This window comes from Sebastes umbrosus, chromosome 6 (genome assembly GCF_015220745.1).
Source record: "Sebastes umbrosus isolate fSebUmb1 chromosome 6, fSebUmb1.pri, whole genome shotgun sequence".
In the NCBI taxonomy this organism is placed as follows: Eukaryota; Metazoa; Chordata; class Actinopteri; order Perciformes; family Sebastidae; genus Sebastes; species Sebastes umbrosus.
Window position 1 is genome coordinate 16,113,450 of NC_051274.1, and position 20,923 is coordinate 16,134,372.

Here is a 20,923-nt window from a genome sequence, read left to right on the forward strand (position 1 = left end):
ATTGGCTGAGCAGCCGCCCACTAATGCAGAGTCATACTCTTTTTGATAGGATTAAAGCCCATTGGCTCACTAAGCATATATATAGACCAGTCTGCCAATCAGAGATGGCAGAATAGAAGGGTCATTAGTAGCTCTAAAGGCCAGACAGACAGGCCAGCCTCCATGTTATGCTGTTTTTTTTATGCAGCCATGAGACACTGTTCAGGTACAAAGACTGCTAATGGTAAGAGGTGGTTTTGAACTACATGCACACAGATGCAAGGTAAAATTAAAACATGGCCTTGTCAACATTTTGTAATCAGAAGAACAGTTTTTGGAAACGAAAGAAGCTCCGTCCAAAGAGAGCTAAGTTCGGTTTTTCGTGAGACCTTTGGATTCACTTTGAAAACCTTTTTAACTGACCTTTGTTCAACTTGTCTTTTGTTAAAAATTCCCTTTTATAGTCTCAGTGTCAGAAACAGTGTTAGATTTGTTGCAAAAGGTAGGCTGAGTATTCGGCGAGTTCATCCAAGTAAGAGCCAACGAAGCGAGCTTGTGCCGTGCGATAATCAAAATCCAACACTACAGTATTAACCACATCTCCACAAAAAGAAAACTGCTGTTGAGCAATGCTTCATGACATAACAAGCCCTATGAAAAGATACAAAAGCTCCCACCAAAGCAGACTGGAGGTCAACACTTTCTTTCTGTATTCGTATAAAGCATTTCAATTTCACACACACACCGTTTGTCAAAGAGATTCCTAGTTTTAGTGTGTAGACTGTGACAGTTGCTACTGCAGTCTTCATGTCAGAATATTTATCACAGAAAACAAATAAGTACACTTATTACACACATCACAGATTGACACTAATGGTATTTCATCATGTAAAGGGATCTACAAGAAATGTTGGCTTGGAGGGAAAATCAAAACAACTGAAAGTATGGTTCATGATGTATTTATCACTGGGAGTGGGGAAAAAATCCATTCACCTATGTATCGCGATTTTTTAAATTTTTTTTATGATTTTGAAATACATTTTTTAATGCCAGAACCGATATATATATGCTTCTTTTGAGTCTATGTGGAGGTAGAAGGGAGTTACTACTTTTATTGTTGTAGTCAGAGTAACGTGACATCCTATCCGTTCCGTATCCGTCAACCAAAACAAACCGCAGCCGGCTGCAGCCAGCCGAAATGAAAAAGTAGAAAACGGCAGCGGCTCCGTGTGGATACGACTTGAACCCTCACATTTTAAATCCAAAGTGGTAAACACTACACATACAGTAAAGTATGGAAACACTTTGGGTTTCACACATTGCAGGAAAAGCAGAGCTAGACATCATGCTTAAAGCTGCATGCTAACTCTGTCATGGACAGGAAACATTATTGTACAATGACTGATATATTTGACTTCATTCTGACTACACACATGATGAGAATCAAACATTTTTACTGTATTAATTTAGACATTTTCCTAAGTAAAAGTCCCTAGAAGTGTATGATTCAACTTTTCCCCATGGTCTAGTGTTAAAAAGTGTTAACAAAAATCTCAATGAAATAAATCGTAATATTGAATCGCAACACATATTGAATCGGCACCCAAGTATTGTGATGGCGTAGACTTATGGCGTTATCATACAGGGAAGAACCCATCAGTGTGATGAGATGCTTTTAGTACAGAAGTAAGTGGTCTCATATGACGGAGTATTAGGACCACATTGAGGGGGGAATAAAGTCATAATATTACGAGAAAAAAATCATACTATTTCAAGGAAAAAAAGTCTTAATATTACGAGAATAAAGTCATAATTTTACGAGAAAAAAAGTCATAATATTACAAGAATAAAGTCATGACTTTACGGGAAAAAAGTTGCAATATTAAAAGAATAAAGTCATAACTTTACAAGACAAAAAATCTGAATATTATGAGAAAAAAAGCATAATGATACGAGACTTAAATCCTAAAATGTTGAGGGGAAAAAACATTTTTTTAGGAAAACACATTACCAGCAACCAACGGGCGAGAGGACATAGACAGATTAAGTATTTTGTTATTTGTGAAACATATACTAAAGTATTACTTCACAAGATGCTCCATGCTGCTCTATTTCCCCTCTAAAATAAAAAAAAATTCTCTACATTTATTTAATTAAATAATTAATTAATTAATTAATTTAAGGTTTCTATCTTACCACCATGAACTATACTACTGTAGTACTTATTACTTTTAATTCTAATTAACTAGTTAAATTATTTTCAAAATGATTTTTATGTTATTTTTTCTGTAACTTCACCTCTAGGGGTGGGAAGAAGGCTGGACCTGTCTCTGTGTGGGAGTGGGAAGCGATGTGTATGTGTGTATTTATGTATGTACATCCTGAATATTAAATGTAAGATCACATTTTTTTTGTATTATGGCACCGGTGTTATGTTTTGTAATGTTTGGTATGTTATGTTTGGAAAAAAAAGAAAAGGAATAAAAAGAATTTTCCAAAATAAAATAACATGTAAAATTACTACTTTATAATATTATGACTTTATTCTAATAATATTACGACTTTTTTTTCTCGTAAACTTATGACTTTATTCTCACAATATTACAAAAAAAATGTCTTAAACCTATGACTTTATTCTAATAATATTACGATTTTTTTTCTCGTAAAGTTATGACTTTATTCTCGAAATATTATGACTTTATTCTCATAATATTACGACTTTTTTCTCGTTAAGTTATGACTTTATTCTCGAAATATTATGACTTTATTCTCATAATATTACGACTTTTTTCTCGTTAAGTTATGACTTTATTCTCATAATATTACAAAAAAAAAATGTCGTAAACCTATCACTTTATTCTAATAATATTACGATTTTTTTTCTCGTAAACTTATGACTTTATTCTCGAAATATTATGACTTTATTCTCATAATATTACGACTTTTTTCTCGTTAAGTTATGACTTTATTCTCATAATATTACAAAAAAAAATGTTGCCGTAAACCTATGACTTTATTCTCATAATATTACGACTTTTTTCTTGTAAAGCTATGACTCTATTCTCATAATATTACAAAAAAAAATGTGTGGTAAACTTATGACTTTATTCTCGTAATATTATGACTTTATCCTCGAAACCTCACATTGTTTTATTCCCTCAATGTGGCCCTATAATACTCCATCATAGTCTCACTACTGTGATTGAGGTGGAGCATATAGAGGAGGGGTTTGGAGGGGTGGGTTGGATTAAAGCACATTTTTTTTCCCCCATTTGTGCTGATCACCTGCAGGTCATGTGGTACACACCTACTGCACACGTGACACATGCATCTACTCCCGTGTTTGCAAAGTTTGTCCAAACTGAATCTTGATGGACGCTTAAATGAGAATAACTGAAAGCAGACCAGCCTATTCATTTTCTGAATTCTGCGCACATCTGCCCGATTAGTTAACCGTCCACATCTAATAATAATAATGCACATATCACATGTTGAAGCTTGCAAAGCAGCGTTGGAACTTTCACAGCTAATGGTTAAATGACTTCTCCATACACTTGGATACCGACTCTTTCATTTGCAACCATAAATCTGCGCAGCCCATTTTTAGATCGCCACAGGAGAGGGATTAAAAAAAATACCGGGGACCTCGACAAAGACGTCAGCTGCGGTGTTTGATCCAACGAATGTTTCTTTAAGTGCGTGTGTGTGTGGAGTAGTTCTCCCTGCACCGGGTGATCGGATCGTAGAGGATAGGAGGGTTTGGTTGGAGAGAAAGAGAGAGCGAGAGAGAGAGAGAGAGTGACGCTGGCTGCGCCTCGGTGCTGAGCGGAGCGCTTTACCTGCAGATGAGAGAGAGAGCCAACCGGGGGAAAGTCAGGGGCAGAGCTGCAGCAACACTCACAACGGAGAGGAGAGGAGAGGACGTAACGGAACAGTGTGTGAGCAAAGAAGAAGAAGAAGGAGGAGGAATTAACACTATTACTGGAGAATCATTACGATCATCTACCCTCTCTCTCTCTCTGTGTGTGGTTCTTCCTCGTGCAGGCAGACCTGATCTCGCCTGCTCGCCACGATGAGATCTGACTTCGCTCTGGTCCTGACAGCAGCTCTTCTTCTTGACACATTCTGGGTGAGAGATTTCTATTCTGTTTTTTTATTTTTAGTACAGCTTGTGAAGTTGTGAGAGTGCAGCAGTGTCAAGGTGCAATAAGCTTTGGGTAAAAGTCGGATGGAGTCCTGTGTGGTGTTGCTGCAGCAGCGCAGCTCTGGGTCTTATTTCCCTACAAGTACTGCTGATTGTTTCCCTGATGAATTTAAATATAAAGATGAAAAGTAACATTCCAGTATAGGCTACTCTCCTGCCCTGATCCTCGTCACATTTTTTTTTAATACAATCCTACACAAGTTAAAATGACAGTGCATGATGATCCCTTTTTTTTTTTATTCTATCAAACTAATAAAGCCATCTTTATTTTTTTTTTTAGCAGAACCTTCCTCTTATAAGGCGTCTTTCCAAAAGTTCACCTTTCAAGTTGAAAAGGTGCTTTTCAACCTCTCCTCGTCATTTAATCAATAAAAGCTGAATTAAGTGGGCGCCTGGTGGGCTATACTCCTCTAACGGATCTGCCACGCCAGCTCTGCTACATCTTTCTCTCTCTGCAGCTTTTGTGACTTAAAGAAGCCATGCTACACTCTCATGCCATGTACATTTAGGACAAATTACACAAAGATGTTTTACTCTTTCCCAAGAGAGGAGAGGAGCAAGTGCCTCCTCTTCATTCAGACTCCAGCCATGCCACTTGGCACTGGTGCGTGGTTTGTGCACACACACACACACACACACACATTCATCTGTGTGGTGGCTGTAGTGGGTCAGATCATTTCATTTAACCAGCAGTGAGCTACTAAATGTTGGGTGCAAAGTTTTCTGCAGACCATTTGAGTATAGTGTCGAAACACACACACCTCACTTCCTCTTTATTTCTCTGGACCTTTCTGCTACAGTTTAAAACCCACAGTCACAGGATGAGACAATTCTGCTGCATTCATGCTGTTTTCTTTGCGTGTGTGTGTGTGTGTGTCTCACTTAACCCTATACAATTCTTAAAACAAAAAGTCCTCTTTTCATCATGGCTGATTTCTTTATGGAGCAAGTTACACGCAGACCATTTTATCAGATATTATCTGACATATTTAATCAGCCGTGTGCCTGCCCAGCATGTAGTTGGTAAACTTGTTGAATATATATTTCCGCTAACCGCTGTACGATACACTGCCTTTCTCCCAGGCTCAGGGCCAAAAAAGAAGCAAGAAATCAATGGAAATCCATGTTTATCGATGTCTTGCTTTGTATCCTCTTCCCTTCCAGAGGAATAATGGCGAGCATGTATCCAAAGGTCCCTGCCGACCTGGCTTCTCACAAAGCTTCTACTCTGTGCTGATTTCAAGGGATGTACTGCAAGGCCAGGGCATACGCAAAGGTAAGACCTTTTTAATTTGGCGAGTGAGTGAGTAGAAGAGATCCCCTCGCTGCATTAAGGCCAGTGAAAGGGAAAGACGTGGAGTGGTGATGTGTTTTCTTTTCAATGCCAGGCCGTGTCGTTTTCAAATTGTGGAAGTGGCATTTATGCATCTGGAAAATTGATCAAAAACTTTGTGTTTGAAGCTGAGGATGACATCAAATATTGTAAACAACTGCATCTGTGAATTACAGAAATGGCCTGATCAGGAGTGGTACATCGGTCTGCTGTTGAAATGTGGTGTTTCAGACAAAAGCACCACACACGTTTTCAAATTGTTTAAGCACGTGGCTGCAATACATGCTATAAATTAAGCTCCTCTAAAATGCTTGCATGTTACATGCTAGAATTTATTTTTCGACATTGCTCCACCTCTTCGGCATTATCATCAGCATCTTCATCACTAATCTTATGCACTGTCACCTTCACACTACGTCTTACCACAGTTGTATGCGTGTTGCTCCAATTACACAGTGAGCCAACCAAGTTTGAGGGCCCAATAGTGCAGGAAATGGAATCGACATCCTGTGTCTAATCTGGCACTGCTCCTGCCAATGTGGGCTAATTGCAATTCTCTATTGATCCCAATGGTTTTTTTCCTCATAGCTCAGCTAAGCTGTATTGTTTTGCTGTGGGCGCACAATAGCTCTTTTGTGGGTCGACAGTGTCTTCGGCAGCTGCACAATATATATTTCTCACTCTCCTTAGCAGTGAGGGACCTGGCGGGGATACAGCTGTCTAGACTCTCTCTCTTGAGTGTGCACATAGGCGCGTCAGACTACGGATATACACTGCGATAGGGTTCAGTATATTATTTTTGGGTTTGCTGTCTCTCTTGTGTCTATATTTGTGTTTGCTGGAGTGATATACGTCTGGAAGAAGGGCTTTTAGTGTTTCATTAACTTCAGTGTGTTGTGGCCTGCTTGGATGTGGGATTGGATATGGGACGTTTGTCGCTGGTGGTGAGCTTGCTCTCCGTGTGGTAGTGATGTCTTCAGCCCAGCAGGGGGTGTCAACACAATCACAAACAATCACAGAATGAGCCATCACTGCTGCACAGGAGCTGAGGATTTCAGAGAGCATTATTTATCTGGTTTGGTCTCAGAGAGAGATGAAATTGTCTCTGTGTCTCCGCTCAGACATAAACTAATCTTCAGAGGTCTAACGGGGTTGTTTTCGGTATTAGGAATTCAATTTACCACTAACAAAAGATGTTTTAGTGGGATTTTTACTGCCACAATTTTTCTAACATAAGCCACACAAAAAGTCAGCTCCAAATATTGCCGAGAGCAAATAAACCACGACAGTCTCTCCACTCATAAAACATATCGACTTGTAATTCATTTACAGTTCTCCTTTTAATCACATTCAGAGCATATGCTTTCATTTAACATTCATCATTTATTTTTCCCCGTGTTGTTTGAAAGGACCTTGCTAAAGTAACAGGTGCTCATCTCGGGCTGTCACACACTCACAGCTGCAATGTCATCTTCATGTGCGTCTGAGAGCACAGCTGCAGTGGCCAGACACACACACCCACACACACACACACACCCACACACACACTGTATGTGATTTACAGGGCTCAGGCAGTTGATTTATAGTTGGTAAGGGTGTCACTGGAGGGAGGCAGGAAGCTACTCTGGAAAAGGCTTTAATAATAACATTGTTTAACCCAAAACCGTCAGATGGGGGCAGGAGTAATGACATCCACTCATGCACACACCCACGCATGCACACACACACACATACACACACAAACATATATATATATATATATATATATTCATGTTAGCCACTGGGGAATAATGGGAAGGACAAAACTAGGACCTTGGCCATGATGGGGAGGATGTGTGGGTCTAGACAGGAGGTCGGCAGGGAGGAGGAGGGCGTTACATCTCACATTTGATCATTTTGAGTCACTCTGAACTACCAAATTGCATAAAATTGAAAAGACTAACGTAGTCATTGAAACCATGACAGCAAATATGACGACAAAGCCCAGAGCTGAGAACAAAACCAAGGCTAAATAAATATTGGATAATATATCTGAAATGGTACTTTAAAAAAATGTTGAGTGTATGAAATTAATTTAGTTCTGATATTGCATTTTTGTTTAACAAAAACAGCTCTTCACTTTTTCATCATTTCTTCAGCATCTCAATTGGTTAGTCATTGTCATTCTCAGCCATCTCCATGAGTCATTTTCAGCTTTCCAGAACTTTCTTTTTGATTCGTTTTCTTTTAATCAGCAGTGATGCTCATTTAGTTCCCTTCCTTAAAATTCTGTTTTTTTTCTGCTGTCTGAGTTTTTCATTGATAAACAACACGGTGTGTCCTATAAACATTTCTGAGTGTAAATTCTACGCTCTGCATTGTTCCTGCTGAGTGAATTGATTCACGCTCTATTTGTCTGGAAAACCAAGTTGCCAAAGTTAATGACTGTGCTGTAAGATATGACTTGCATAACTTACAGGTACTGATGAATTTGGATCAGAGGGCGTTTTTATTTTGCTTTTATGAGCCGTGGCTGGAGGCATTATGTTTGGGGTTGTCCGTCCATCCGTCCCATTCTCGTGAACGCAATATCTCATGAACGCGTGGAGGGAATTTCTTCAAATTTGGCACAAACTAGATTAAATTCTGGTGGTCAAAGGTCATTGTGACCTCACAAACCACTTCTTTGGCCATAACCCAAGAATCCTTATTCTAATTATGACAATTTCACACAAATGTCTGATAGGATGAAATGATGAAGTGATAACATTTTGGACAGACATGGCATCCTGTTCTCATTCCCAGGGCGTTACAGACACAAGGTTCTCATCCAGGAGATCGCCGTTCGTGTTTTCATTATTTTCACTGTACAAATGTAGTAGTTTTAAGCTCAATCATGTAGTTCTTTCCTAAACCTAAATCTATAGTAGTTTTGTTGCCTAATCCTAAAGTGACGGCAATGGTAACTATAGTGGTTTTGATGTCAAAAATAAAGTGACGGCAAGTCGTTATGTGACGAGTTGGGATGAGATTGTGTTGGACATGGATATAAATTGAGACTTGACTGGTTTGCGGAGGCATACAACCCGCGAGGCGGTAATTATAGTTTACATAATGGCAGCAAATTGATTTCTGCCTTTATATGAACAGCAGAGAAACAGTAGGGGTTTAAGAGGTGAGATAATGGATTTTAAAGAGTGAGAGATCTCATTTTTGTTGTATGTGTGTGTGTGTGTGTGTGCATACGTACATGTACTGTATGTATGACGCATTCAATTCTGAAGACTTTTGCTCTCTTTTATGCCTGGTTTCCATTAGAGCTATGACTGTTCCTTTACCACTCTGGGCACCATTAGAGGTAGAGCTCCGCCAGGCCTGGTTAACGTTACACACTGAATGACTGACACACACTCGCACAATAAAAAAAAAAACAGTTTCTGCTGCTGTAAAATCTGTATAACAATGTTAGGTACTCAGTCGGAGTCTGTTTCAGCGGTGTCGAAAAGCACAGTTGGTTGTTAAGATAATTTGAAAGTTTGATATTTGAATCAACAATAGATGCTGTCACGATGTTTGGAGTGTTTTGTATCCCACAGACGAGTGAGTAGGAGTTGGGCCCCGGCCAAACTCGCTCAGATAAACAGAGCCAGCTAACGTAACCTCATCCCATGTGTCCCTGCATCCCTCTGCTGATTCTGTTCCTGGTAATGAAAGCCAGGGACGGTGGTTTCAGCTCAGTGAGCCCACTCTGCTGACCTTGGACTTTGTTTGGGTTACTGGTGGTTTTGGGCAGCCTCCTCACTTCTACTGTGGTTGTGTTTGTCTCAGCGTATGTGTGTGTGTTTGTGTGTGTGTGTGTGTGTGTGTAAGAGAGAGAGATTCATTGGTGAATTCTATGTGTGTATCCTTCTGGACATGTCTGTACCTGAGCTATAACAATGCTGACGTCCACAGTGCAGCTTCTCAGAGGGAATTGGAGATTTTTCTCTGCAGTCATCACTTTGTTTCTAGAAACTCCACTGATGCTTGGCTTCGTTTTGAAAATTTGATCCCCTCCAGTAGCTCATCAGCCCGAATGAATGGCCTGAATGTCTGCATTAAGGTGACCATATCTGTCCTTAACCCTCCTGGCCAGCCTCAGGATTGCTATTGTACTCATAAATACATTTTCTGATGCACTGTAAGCACTCTGTCGCTCTCATCCTTACATACACACACTCTCTCTCACCCTCTTACGTACACACTCACACACTCACACACTCACACACTCGATGTCTAGTACAGTGTCTTTATACGCTGCCATTCAGTAGAGCTTCACATTGCAGCTGATAGCATTTAAATCTGTGCTTTGCCTCTCTGACCCAGATCCCTTCTCTCTCCCTACAGTGCCACCTTGTTTCTATCATATTCACAGCATGGCCGTTGCCCACTAGGGGGATAACCAGAAACCAGAAGAAATGATCGAGAGAGCTTTGCATTCTGAATAAAACAAATTGTTCAGAGCTGTAATTTTCTCCAGGATGATATTTCCCAAAATCTCTTCCAGCGGGCACCCAGAAGGCCCCGGGTGATGAGTTTCACTTGCCTTTGGTTGGTGAAGCTTTCCTGTGAGGCTTTAGTTGATTTTTCAAAATCCACTAGCCAGGCTATTACTTTGCTTTGTGCTTTGTATTCTGAACATCATTTTGCAACTTGAAGCGCAGAATACAGTAAGTCTCAATTTCACCTCCAGTTTGATGCACTATTTCCATAGGCTCAATATCACAAATAACCTTACAGGATGCATGCTGTGCCTTAGATGTTAATAATACACCAAGAATTAGAGTAAAATGACCTTCCCCTCAGAGCTGACACACACTCTTCAGTGGTTCAGAGTGCCGGTGATGTGGGGGACAGAAGTCCACTTCGAAGGAGTGACTCATAGGATGGCTGAATAAAAGATGCCATTTCTTTTCACACGCTCCATAGGGACGGACAATACATCAATTTTCTCTTTCCCTTCACCCTCAAACAGAATTAGATTGTTTTGATTCGCTGTTTACCTTTTGCCCCAACTCTCATGATACCCAGCCCGCAGTGTTATCTGGGTCGATAGCAGACAGGCGTCCTCATGGAGATTAGACATTGTTGGAGTATAGCCTCCTTTTGTTTTTTTTCCTGTTTCTGCCTAAATCACTCTCATTGTTTCCTCTCATTAGTAGTTTCAGATCTTGGTGTCTTACTTTATTCTAATCTTCTGCCAAGTCCTATCTCTCTATGATTCTTTCTCTTCGTTGTTCTGAATCATTCATGTTTTCTCTCTGCAACCCCCCCTACCCCTCTTCCCCATATAACCATCTAATCTCCTGCTACAATGCAAAATAACAACACAAATCCTTATTCTCTCTCTCTCTCTGCCATCTGTTTGAACTATTACACGCTTTATGGCTAATTTTTGTGAGGATATTCAGTCACGGAGACGGGCGCAGACACATCCGTTTTCCGTTGGTTATTAATTACGGAGACGCATGAGGCTGACATTTGTTGGATGTCTTATAAAGCGGTGAAGACGCTGCAGACATACTGAGGTGCTGGCTTTATGCGCTACAGGCCAAAGGCTAATCTGACCGCAGGGAGCTGTTAGAAAAGAAGCGAGTTGACACATATTTACTTAACGGGTAACCTCATGCCTGATGTATGTGTCCAATAGTTTTCCAGAATTGTGTTTGGATTTTCCAGAGAGGCTCATATAGATGATTTAGTGGCATGGTTGAGCATTTCTTACCCTGTTAAGGTCTAGACTTGAGTGGTTTATGAGATAAGCAAGGGGGGGGGGAGGGAGGGGTCAAGTGTTACACCTGCAGGAGTTCCTTTTGATTAATATTGTGAGGCTTGGGAACCCATGCTGTGTGTGCTTTTGTGTGCTTGGTATGCGTTTTGTGGTCGAATGCGCACACTGAGGTAGTTGTCCGGTGCTCTGTGCATGGCGGGTATTTGCCAGGTTTTTTCCAAGCTGGTCATTAGAAAGGCAAGCAGGAGAGAATGAGAAAACGAAAGCAAGCAGGTGGAGGGCATTATTTTTTAATGAGATTTTTGACATCTTTCTCTCTTTTGTTTTGAGTGGAGGGACAAAGGAGACAGGGAGGGAGGGAAGAGGAGAGTGGATGAACAAATGAGGGAGACTTCCTGCAGATTGAGTTACTCTGCGGTGTCCGTGTCTGTGTGTGTGTGTGTGTGTGTGTGTGAACTCTGCATCCTTGTCATCTGCTTGGTCCATTAAGAGACCTCCTGCCTTGGAATGATGGGCCTTCTGGGGTCCTACAGGACCAAGGTTATGGCCCTCCTGAAGACATTAAACGCATTTAAATACTTTGCTTGGACTCGAGCTCTTTAATGCACAGATGGTCTGCATGGGCTGTGAGACGACAAGGGGACACTACTAGCTCTCTACTCCCTCTCTCTCTCATACACGTATGCACATTTTGTCTGCGGTTAGGAGTTTTTTTTTTTCCGTCGGTGGTGTCAGATTAAGACTCCACAGCGGCTGCTCTAAGGTGTCCCTGCTGTCTTTGGTAAAATAGTTTGTCACCAGGAGCAAGATCAATGCGAGGCGCTCCCAGGGCTGCTCTTTTGCCGGTGATGCGGTGGACAGGGATAACACCAGCAGGATAACGATAAGCCTACAAGGCTGTTTTCTCTTTTGCTCGAGAGTCGCACTGACCATGTCCTTCAGCTAGGCTAGTGTCAGAGGGAGGGTGAAATAGAGGTTGTAGTGGATGGGAGAGAGACACTTTCCTCGCAACAGGGTGGAAGAGGAAGTCTAAGATAAGGCTGTGGACCCTAAAGCAGCAAGCACATTATCATATATTTTGCGCTGCTCACTGCTATTGCACATTCATGCAAACACATACACAAAGAAGCACAAAAACCCATTATGGCACTCTAAAACAAATGGGATCTAAATTTCCCCTCCCAGGTCGCCCACTACTCCAGAATAGCTTTGGCCTGGGCCCAAACGCTGGGTTGTCCTCTTCCTGCCCACTCACTCCCCCCACTGCCTCCGTTTGTCTATATGGCAGTGTTTTAATTAAAGCCTAATTGATTACGTTAGAAATGACGCCACTGCGAAGGCAACCAATAAAGGGTTTGATTCAGCTGTCGCCGTTCCATCACTTTTTATTTTGTTGCTGTGCTGTGATGAAGACTGGTGGCAGAGACACGGGTGACACCATTCTGCAGTTGAAGATTATTTCAACTTTCAGTTTCTATTACTATTTAAGCACTGAGCGAAATTAAAAATGCATGAGCTCCGTTTGCAAATTTTCCTCTTCTCCGCCTCCTCAGAAAAACTCCAGTTTCTTGTTACAAAACACAATTAAAGAGAAGTGAACTAAAAGCTCATTTACAGCCATTGTTATGAAAACTCCTCATAAACTGTGGTATAAAAAGAAGGAATATTAAAAATGGTTCAGCGTTCTCACCTCTAACCCAGCCCTCAATTATCTCTCCTCCCTGCCTATAGTTTCCCCTCCAAACTGACGCCGGATCATTATTGTTAATTAAAGAGAGACTTCTGTCTATTTCTCACACTTTTTCTAATCAACCAGCAGCAGTCTATGATCTCTCTCTGAGAATGTGGGCAGGACAAATCCAAGAGCATTACAGCCTCATATGCTATTCCTTTTGCTTGGAGATCCCTCGTCTTTGTTAAAGGGAGGATGAAACGAAAGATGGAATCCCTCAGAAGACACGGCTGTCTGGTAATCACTAATTGTGTCCTGAACTCCCTGTGAATGTTCCCCATTAAGTTCTTAAGTTCAGCACACAGTCGAGTCATCGCCTCTGAACAAGGAAGCCGTGCGGGAACACGGGGGACGGAGGGAGAAAAGGATAGAGGGGTTGGGGGTTGACAAACAGAGTGCCAGTAATGTTAATTAATCAGAAGACAATGACTCGTCCCGTGGTGTCTGGACCTACGCTATTCAACAGGCTAAAAGCTAATAAGGGGCTAACAAAGGCGCTTCCAGAGGAGCTCTGATCTTTGCTAGCAGTGTCTGATGATTCGTGTCAAGATAGATGTTGGCTCTTTTTTGACGGATTATTATTGATTTCCCCAAACGGGGGATCCTTCTATCTCTCTGTAGTTTGGTGCAGAGTTAGCTGGCTAGTTAAGCACTCCTTTGAGGTTGTGGTTGAATTGCTGCACAAGGACATTTTTTGCAGAGTTGGAGACCTTCAAAATAATTGCTCCATGATTCACTAGACCTCACTGATTTAGAGCCGCAACTAACACTAACGGTCAATTTGATATATACATTCTTACTTTACAATTTGAATGATGAGAAAATGTTAGGATTTCAGAAGCTTGAACGAGTGAATATTTTTGCTTGGTATGCGACTCAAAAAAAATGTTCTCTTCTTTTGGTTGACTAATTATAATTGACTAGTCATTTCAAAAAGTGTCATTTATTTATCCACCACTGTGTTGATTGAAGTATCATGGCCGCGGAGAAATGAGCAGCTGTTCAGAAGAGCAGAGTGCTTATGTATGCTCAACTCTAAAAAATACTGATAAATATTGAATAATTAAAAAGGCATCTATGTGTGAGTATATGTGTCGAAGCATGTGGGCAGCCATATATTTTCACGAACGTATAGGATTAGCACAAAAGAAGCATCAGCCGTCTATCACTCGCGAACTCCGATCAAACTGTCAAACTAGGCAGCGCTGATCAACTATGAATCAATATTCTGTTACTGTAATGCCTATTTGTTGCATAAAATATTTTCAGAAACATCTTGTAGTGTACTGTTGAGCTGAAAAATGAGAAAGTTTGTGACCCGGCAGCCGTGTTGAGATCAGTTAAGGAAATACTAAGCACCGCTCACTAGGGATTTTTCGAATAGTTGTTAAGTTATAAAAAATCAAATAGTTTATCCGACTATTTGTCCCATCTTAAAAATATATATTTCCCTTATATTAATCGTTGCAGGCGCTGCCTGGTAGTAACATTACTACCGGTAAAACGTGTGTGTGTGTGGGTGGGGGGGGTTATTTGAATAATTATTAACTAATTCCCAGTGATTTCCGAATAGTATTTTTGCTCATCCCTACCGCCAACCTGCCGTAGCAAAATTTCTCATTTTACAGCTAAACAGTAAAGTACAAGATGTTTCTGAAAACATTTGAGACGAGAAATAGGCATTACAGTAACAGAACATTGATTCATATTTGATCAGCGCTGCCTAGTTTGACCGTTTGGTTGGAGTTTGCGAATGATTGACAGTTGCCTCCATTGAATGAACAGCCAAAAGGAATGCTCTCTCTGAAATGACCTGTGATTGGTCAAAGTCTCCCGTCACAGGCTAGATTTTTTAAAGCCTGAAAACAGAGCCATGATGAGGTGCAGAAGTCTAGTTATCTCTCAGAACACGTGAATTACAATATGCTGAAAGGTTATTATGGAATTTTTGTCCAATGATGCCAAATATATTCTGCCTACTGAAGCTTTAAAGTAAAGGCTGATGTCGTAGAAATATACTGTACGTATCTGAATTTTCAAGAAAAGACCGTGAAACGGTCATTTCTAAACTAAACTTTATCTCGTAAAATCACTGTTGCTGTTTGTACATAATGGTCTCATGATGCATGACGTCACAGTGTAGGTGATGGGCCAAATTATAGTTTGTTGATGTGTTTTTATGGTTAATGGAAAATTGTCTTCGTCGTAGCTGTAGGAAAGGTTGTCATGGAGTATAAAAAATGTGATAGAGCAGCACATCCCAGATTTCAAAATCAAGGAGGACAAAATACGAGCATTTCACCTGTTTAATTGGCTCACATCATAATAGACATACGTGTACGTGTCGACACGGAGCCTTCTTCAGAGCGTTTTGTTTGGTTGTCATGGAGTGTTAATGAGTTCCACATACTCAATTACTCAGTTAACCTTTGCATTGAGCAATGACTACATTCACTTATAAATTGAAGATGACCATTTATGGCTACAATGCAATCCACAGTGCTGTATTGAGTCTGTTTTGGATCTCTACTGCAGTGCTCACCGCAGTGTTATCATTTCAAACATAGTTCTGTGCTGCAAAAAGTCCAACGTGATTAGCAGGAATTTGATTTTTACAAATTGTAAACTTTAATTTGTTGTTGCATTCAGCTACTAGCCTCGCTGTTTGTTTGTAAGGCTCGCTTCTTCTAAAGAACCTGGAGAATCAGAGGCATGCAGAATATTCACAACATAACTAGTTCATTTCAATATCAAGGCTTCATACGCTGCAATAGAGGGCGACTGCTACTGTATGGAGAACTGTAATTATACTTTTACTGATATTCTATACAACTCTGAGCCAGGGGCTCAATGTTAAAGATTGGTATGTGACACTGCAGCATTTCTCTGTCTGTAAGGCTACAAAAGGCCTTGTATTACTACTATTGGTCAAACTCCATGATTAAATGTAGGCTAGAGAGGCAGCCGCTTCAAGCCTCGGGACCAACACACTTTTAAAAAGCACACTGGCCAGAATTCCTTTCTTCTCCCTCTCCCTATCGGTCTATTGTCTTTTTCAGCACATCAGAGGAAGAGGCAGAGAGCGAGGGTAATAAAAGGCCCCACTTTCCTCCTCTGGCCCTGGGAGAATGTAGAGAAGCAGATAAGTTGTCTAGCTCTGAATCTGAGAATGATCAAAAACAAAGTGAATCCTGTGGCCGCCGAGGGAACGGGCTCCTGTGAGGGAGTGAGGGGGGGGAGGGAAGGAGGAGGAGGAGGAGGAGGAAGAGCAGGAGGAGGAGGAGGAAGGGCTAGAGGAGCAGCCACACTCTGAAGAGAAGACAGTGTTTGCTCATCTCTAGGGTAGGAAGGGATGAGGAGCTTCAGACAGGTTGGCCAGCAGGGATACTTTCTCTAATCTAAGCTTGGACTTGGATGGACAGAAGATTGGTTCACTGTAGGCCTGCACAATGTGAGGAAAATCCGCAATGTGCGATAACATTGTTCAATATTTCGATTACGATATGACATAAATAAACAAATATTGAAGTGTGCATAATAGCTAGACATATGTTTTAAATATAACTAGGCTAAATGTTGTTTCTAGAGCAGCAACAGTAATGTTTACAACATCAAAGTCACTATAAACTCAATATATCACTGGAAACAAATGTAAAATGTCAATAAGATAAATCATATTCCTGACATGAAAATACTGAGTGAAGCTTATAAAGACTGAAGGACACGGACATCAGTCAGCATCAGTCATTCCTCCTCCCTCTGCTGATGTGAACCACTGCAGGTACCGCTGGTAGAGGGAGGAGGAGACAGCAGATACGTTTACAAGTAAGATATATGGCAAACTAACCTAAACAGTTAGACTACATAGCCTACTGCCAGCTTTTGTTTTAGCTTGTGTAGCCGAGGGTTACGTTGCTCCTTTACTTTATGAAGATAATAAATTAATAACACGGCGGCTCCGTAGTCTGCACCCTTGTCAATAACAGCGTATCACCGCTTCACGCCTTCCGTTGGATGAGAGACAGCGGACAGAGCAGATTGAAAAATCCTACACGTTTAACAGTTTCATCATATTTATGCTTGTTGAACAGGTGTAATGATAACGTGTCTTGGCTTTACACTTGCAAAGTTTTATTGCACTTACGTACTCACAGTAACGAGCGCAGTTGTCGTCAACTTCACTTCACTGTCTCCACCGTGGCCTCTCAGATCAGCTGTTTTGCTGACTTCGCTGTGCGTTTATGTGTGTGGAGAGCTCTGACACAGAGCAGGGAGAGGCTGCAACGTGATAATAAATACTACAATCTTTAGCCCAGGAGCCCATTTAATAACGGATTTACCATCCATGAATATAATGATTTTTGGTAATACTTCATTTTACAGGTCCACAAATTTCATGTTAATTATGTGATAATTAGCAAGTAACCTATTTCAAATTTCTTTGGAATTACTGCCAAATTAACCCAATATTTACCTTGAAAATTACTTTATTATAAACATAATGTAATAATTATATTCCGCTATTTCCAAACAGACATTTATGTAATATATTTCCAGGAAAAGAATGCAAAGTTAATTGATATGCTTTATTTTCATGTCTGCTTATTTGAAATTTCTTAAAAAACTCCCTGAATCATGACATTAGCTACCTGGTTACATTTGTGTAGACAATAAGTCACACAGTGGTGACATTGGTTCCTGATCAGAAGGGTCTTCTATTAGTTTTGTGTTTCCACCTACGATGAAGAGCAGCGCACAAGCCTAAGGGCCCTATTTTAATGATTATATGCTATTTTAGCATATAATTATTAAATATTGTTTTTAATAAAGTAATTTTTGATACATTTTGAGGTAAATATTGGGGTAATTTGGCAGTAATTCCAAAGAAATTTACTTAGGTACATAAAAATTTAATAGGTTACTTGCTAATTATAACCTAATTACCACGAAATTTGCCGACCTGTAAAATTAAGTGTTACCTGATTTTTCTTAGTCATTGCGTTTCAGACAGCCTCATGCAGCTGTAGTTCACTCTATACCATTCGACGGTTTATGAACTATGCAGCAGAGTGTTGGAGGTCGTGCATGATGATTGGCATATTGTTGGCCTCAGTGCCGAGTGGAGATAATGAATGTTTTATTGCCCTCCTATGAACTGGGCTTTTGGAAGAGGTTAGTCACACACAATTAAATACTGCACATGCATGCATAGGCTTTTTATACATGCACACAAGCAGACACATACATTGTTGACTGTCCCTAGAGGCACGAGGCAAGGCCCTGGTCTGGGCGAGGGGGGGGGGGGGGTGATTATCCTAAACAGAGGAATAAAAGGATTACAAAGCGATGGTGTAATCCAGCTGTCAATCCCACCTCATTAGCAAACATAGGTTTCAGACCCAGCGAAAGGTAGAGAGGGAGACGGGAGGCAGCAGGGGGGTAATGTGCGAGGGATAGAGATAGTCGGGGTGGTAGGGGAGAGAAACTAAGCAAGGGAGGAACGACGAGGATATGAGAGAGTGGGAGGAAGAGGAAACCAAAGAAAGGAGGGGAGGAGGAGTAGAAGTAACAGCCTCGCTATTCCGCTCGGGGGGCTCTGCGGAGAGTTTTTATTAAGCTTTCATCTGCCTTTCCTCTCCTCCTTTACCTCCCCTCGGCTTCCCCACCCCGGCAGCACCAACAAAAGCAGATGCAAGGAGCGCTAGCCATGTCAGTCACGTCTCAAACCCACAGTTTTGCTTGTAATTCCCCGATTAATTAAGAACAGTGATTTGTTAATTTAATTGTAGGTGTTGGGTCGTTTTTTTCCATCCCCCTCTCTCTCTCTCTCTCTCTCTCTCTCTTGCTTTCTTCTGCCGCTTGCTCCCTTCTCATCCTCTTGGCAGGCTAATTTGCCCTGCAGCTTTGAGGAGGGGAAATGAAAGGTATAGCAGAGGAAGCCTTCAGATGGTTTATTAAGAATTGATTTGCCACGGTGGCAGAGAGACAGACCGTAGGGAGATACACGCTGACGTGCCTCCCAGGCAGACACCCCCGGGCTGCGGGGGAGAAAGAATTAGGAGACAGAGACGGGGCAAAAAAAGAGATTATTGTTTGTATTGCCTGGGTGTCTTCGCTGTTGACCAAGCAACACCACCTAACAAAGTCTGGATCCACTGAACTCTCAGCAGTGTTGATCCTTCAGCTTGTGGCCGAAAGCCTTCCACATGATAAAGTAGTTGGCAGCCTGTTTGCAGAGCCCAGTGGTAAATGAAAAGGCACGGTGTTAAAAAGAGAAAAAAGAAAGCACACCCCGTTGTGAAACATTTGATTTCTGTTGTTTATAAATGCATACGTTTTAGATGGCTGTAGCTAATCTGCACAAAATGACAAGAATCACACAGCAGCCAGCTAATATTTAACCGATGCATCAAAACCAAGATCTTTTAATGGATTTGCATCAGCATAGTCTGGCTGTTCCAAAAGACAGGCCCGGCCACCTTTCCCACTGTGAGTTGGCTGCAGTGCTGTCACATTGTCCTGCTCATGAGCAGACGCACGCTGGACAGCATGGGAGGCAAGAAATAGATGACAGATCAGAGGCATGAGAGCTTCAAAGCTACGGAGAGAACAGAGGAACAGAAATACCCCCCAGCTAGGAGGAATGGCTAAGAAGACAGTGCATCTTATCTTTAGCGGCTCTCCCCACGTCCGCACAGAAACTCCTGCCCCGTCATTTACAGATGGTCAGACACCAAACTTATGAAAGCTTATTGACTCTCCAGTCAGGTTTTTCATCCTCAACGTGTTTCTTTATGTCAGGTGAGGTTGTTGTTTCTATTTCTAATCTTCAACGAGTTGATTGGCCACTGCTGCGTTTCATTTCCTCTCATCACACAAGCGTGGCATTTCTCATTATCCCCCTCACTTAATTTATGCACAAGTTATTCATAGTTTGGTAAATCACAAAGTTTAGCGAAAAAAGCAATTTGACAGTTCCCGTTGTGTTTTTAAGAAAATAGGTTTGGAAATCAGGGATGTGTTCATTTTCTTTACGCATCACAGTGTGTGCGCGCATATGTGTCTGTTTGTGTGAGCAAGCAGCGCACAAGTGTGTAAAATCGGAGGTGCCGGGGTTGGTGAAGATTGAACTCGAGAACGTTTTTTTTTTTTTTCTCTTCCGCCGAATGAGATGAACAGAAATGGAAATAGAAAAAAGCAGAATAAAGACAATCATTGGGGACGGTGATAAAAGACTTGGCCTCATCATGCTACAGCACCTCACAACAACAGCATCGTCGGCATCCGTGATGAAAAGGGTTTTACGGAACAGAGGCAGAGCGTAATAACACCATCGCAGCCATGTGACAGGCAACACGTACGAGCTTGAATTAGCTGCCAGTCACAGAGGCTTTATATAGCTTCTCATCCTCATTACTGATGACCACATTATTAGGGATGTAACAATGTAAACACTCGTATCAGCCACGGTAAAAAAGCACAGTTGGTATTTTCTTCAAATAGAGACTATCAGTGAGTTGACAGAGCTGGTAAAGATGTGAGCAGCTCAAATGAAAAGACTCTTCAATCGCTTCTTGCTGGTTGATGCTTGCTTTGACTATAAAGTACTTGTGGCTGACATGCTGCAGTATAATGACTAGTGTTGTCACGATACCAAAACATCTGCCTTCGATACGAAACCCTGCCTACATATCTCGATACTTAAAATATAATGTTATCTAAAACATCGGGAAAAGTAATGGAATAATAGATGACAAAACAAGGAACTTAAAAATATTTTTTATTAATTAAAAATGTTTAAATGTAAAAATTCTAATATCACAAACAGCATTTAATAAGGCTTTTTTTGTAAAATATAGCACCCCCGCTGGCGCATTAGTAACAGTTAAGGCGGAGAGTGTTAAGGAAGCACAGAAGACGACAGGC

General features: G+C 41.1%; 1 protein-coding gene across 1 annotated transcript in view; it reads left to right on the forward strand.

Moving 5' to 3' along the window:
- The first annotated feature begins 3,751 nt into the window (after window positions 1-3,751).
- Window positions 3,752-20,923, forward strand: part of LOC119489326 (cadherin-4-like) — a 276,141-nt gene continuing 258,969 nt past the window's right edge. The window contains exons 1-2 of the mRNA XM_037771595.1: window positions 3,752-4,108; window positions 5,348-5,459. Of these exons, the coding sequence (XP_037627523.1) occupies window positions 4,052-4,108; window positions 5,348-5,459 (169 nt within the window). The 5' untranslated portion in view covers window positions 3,752-4,051. The remainder of the gene's footprint in view (window positions 4,109-5,347; window positions 5,460-20,923) is intronic.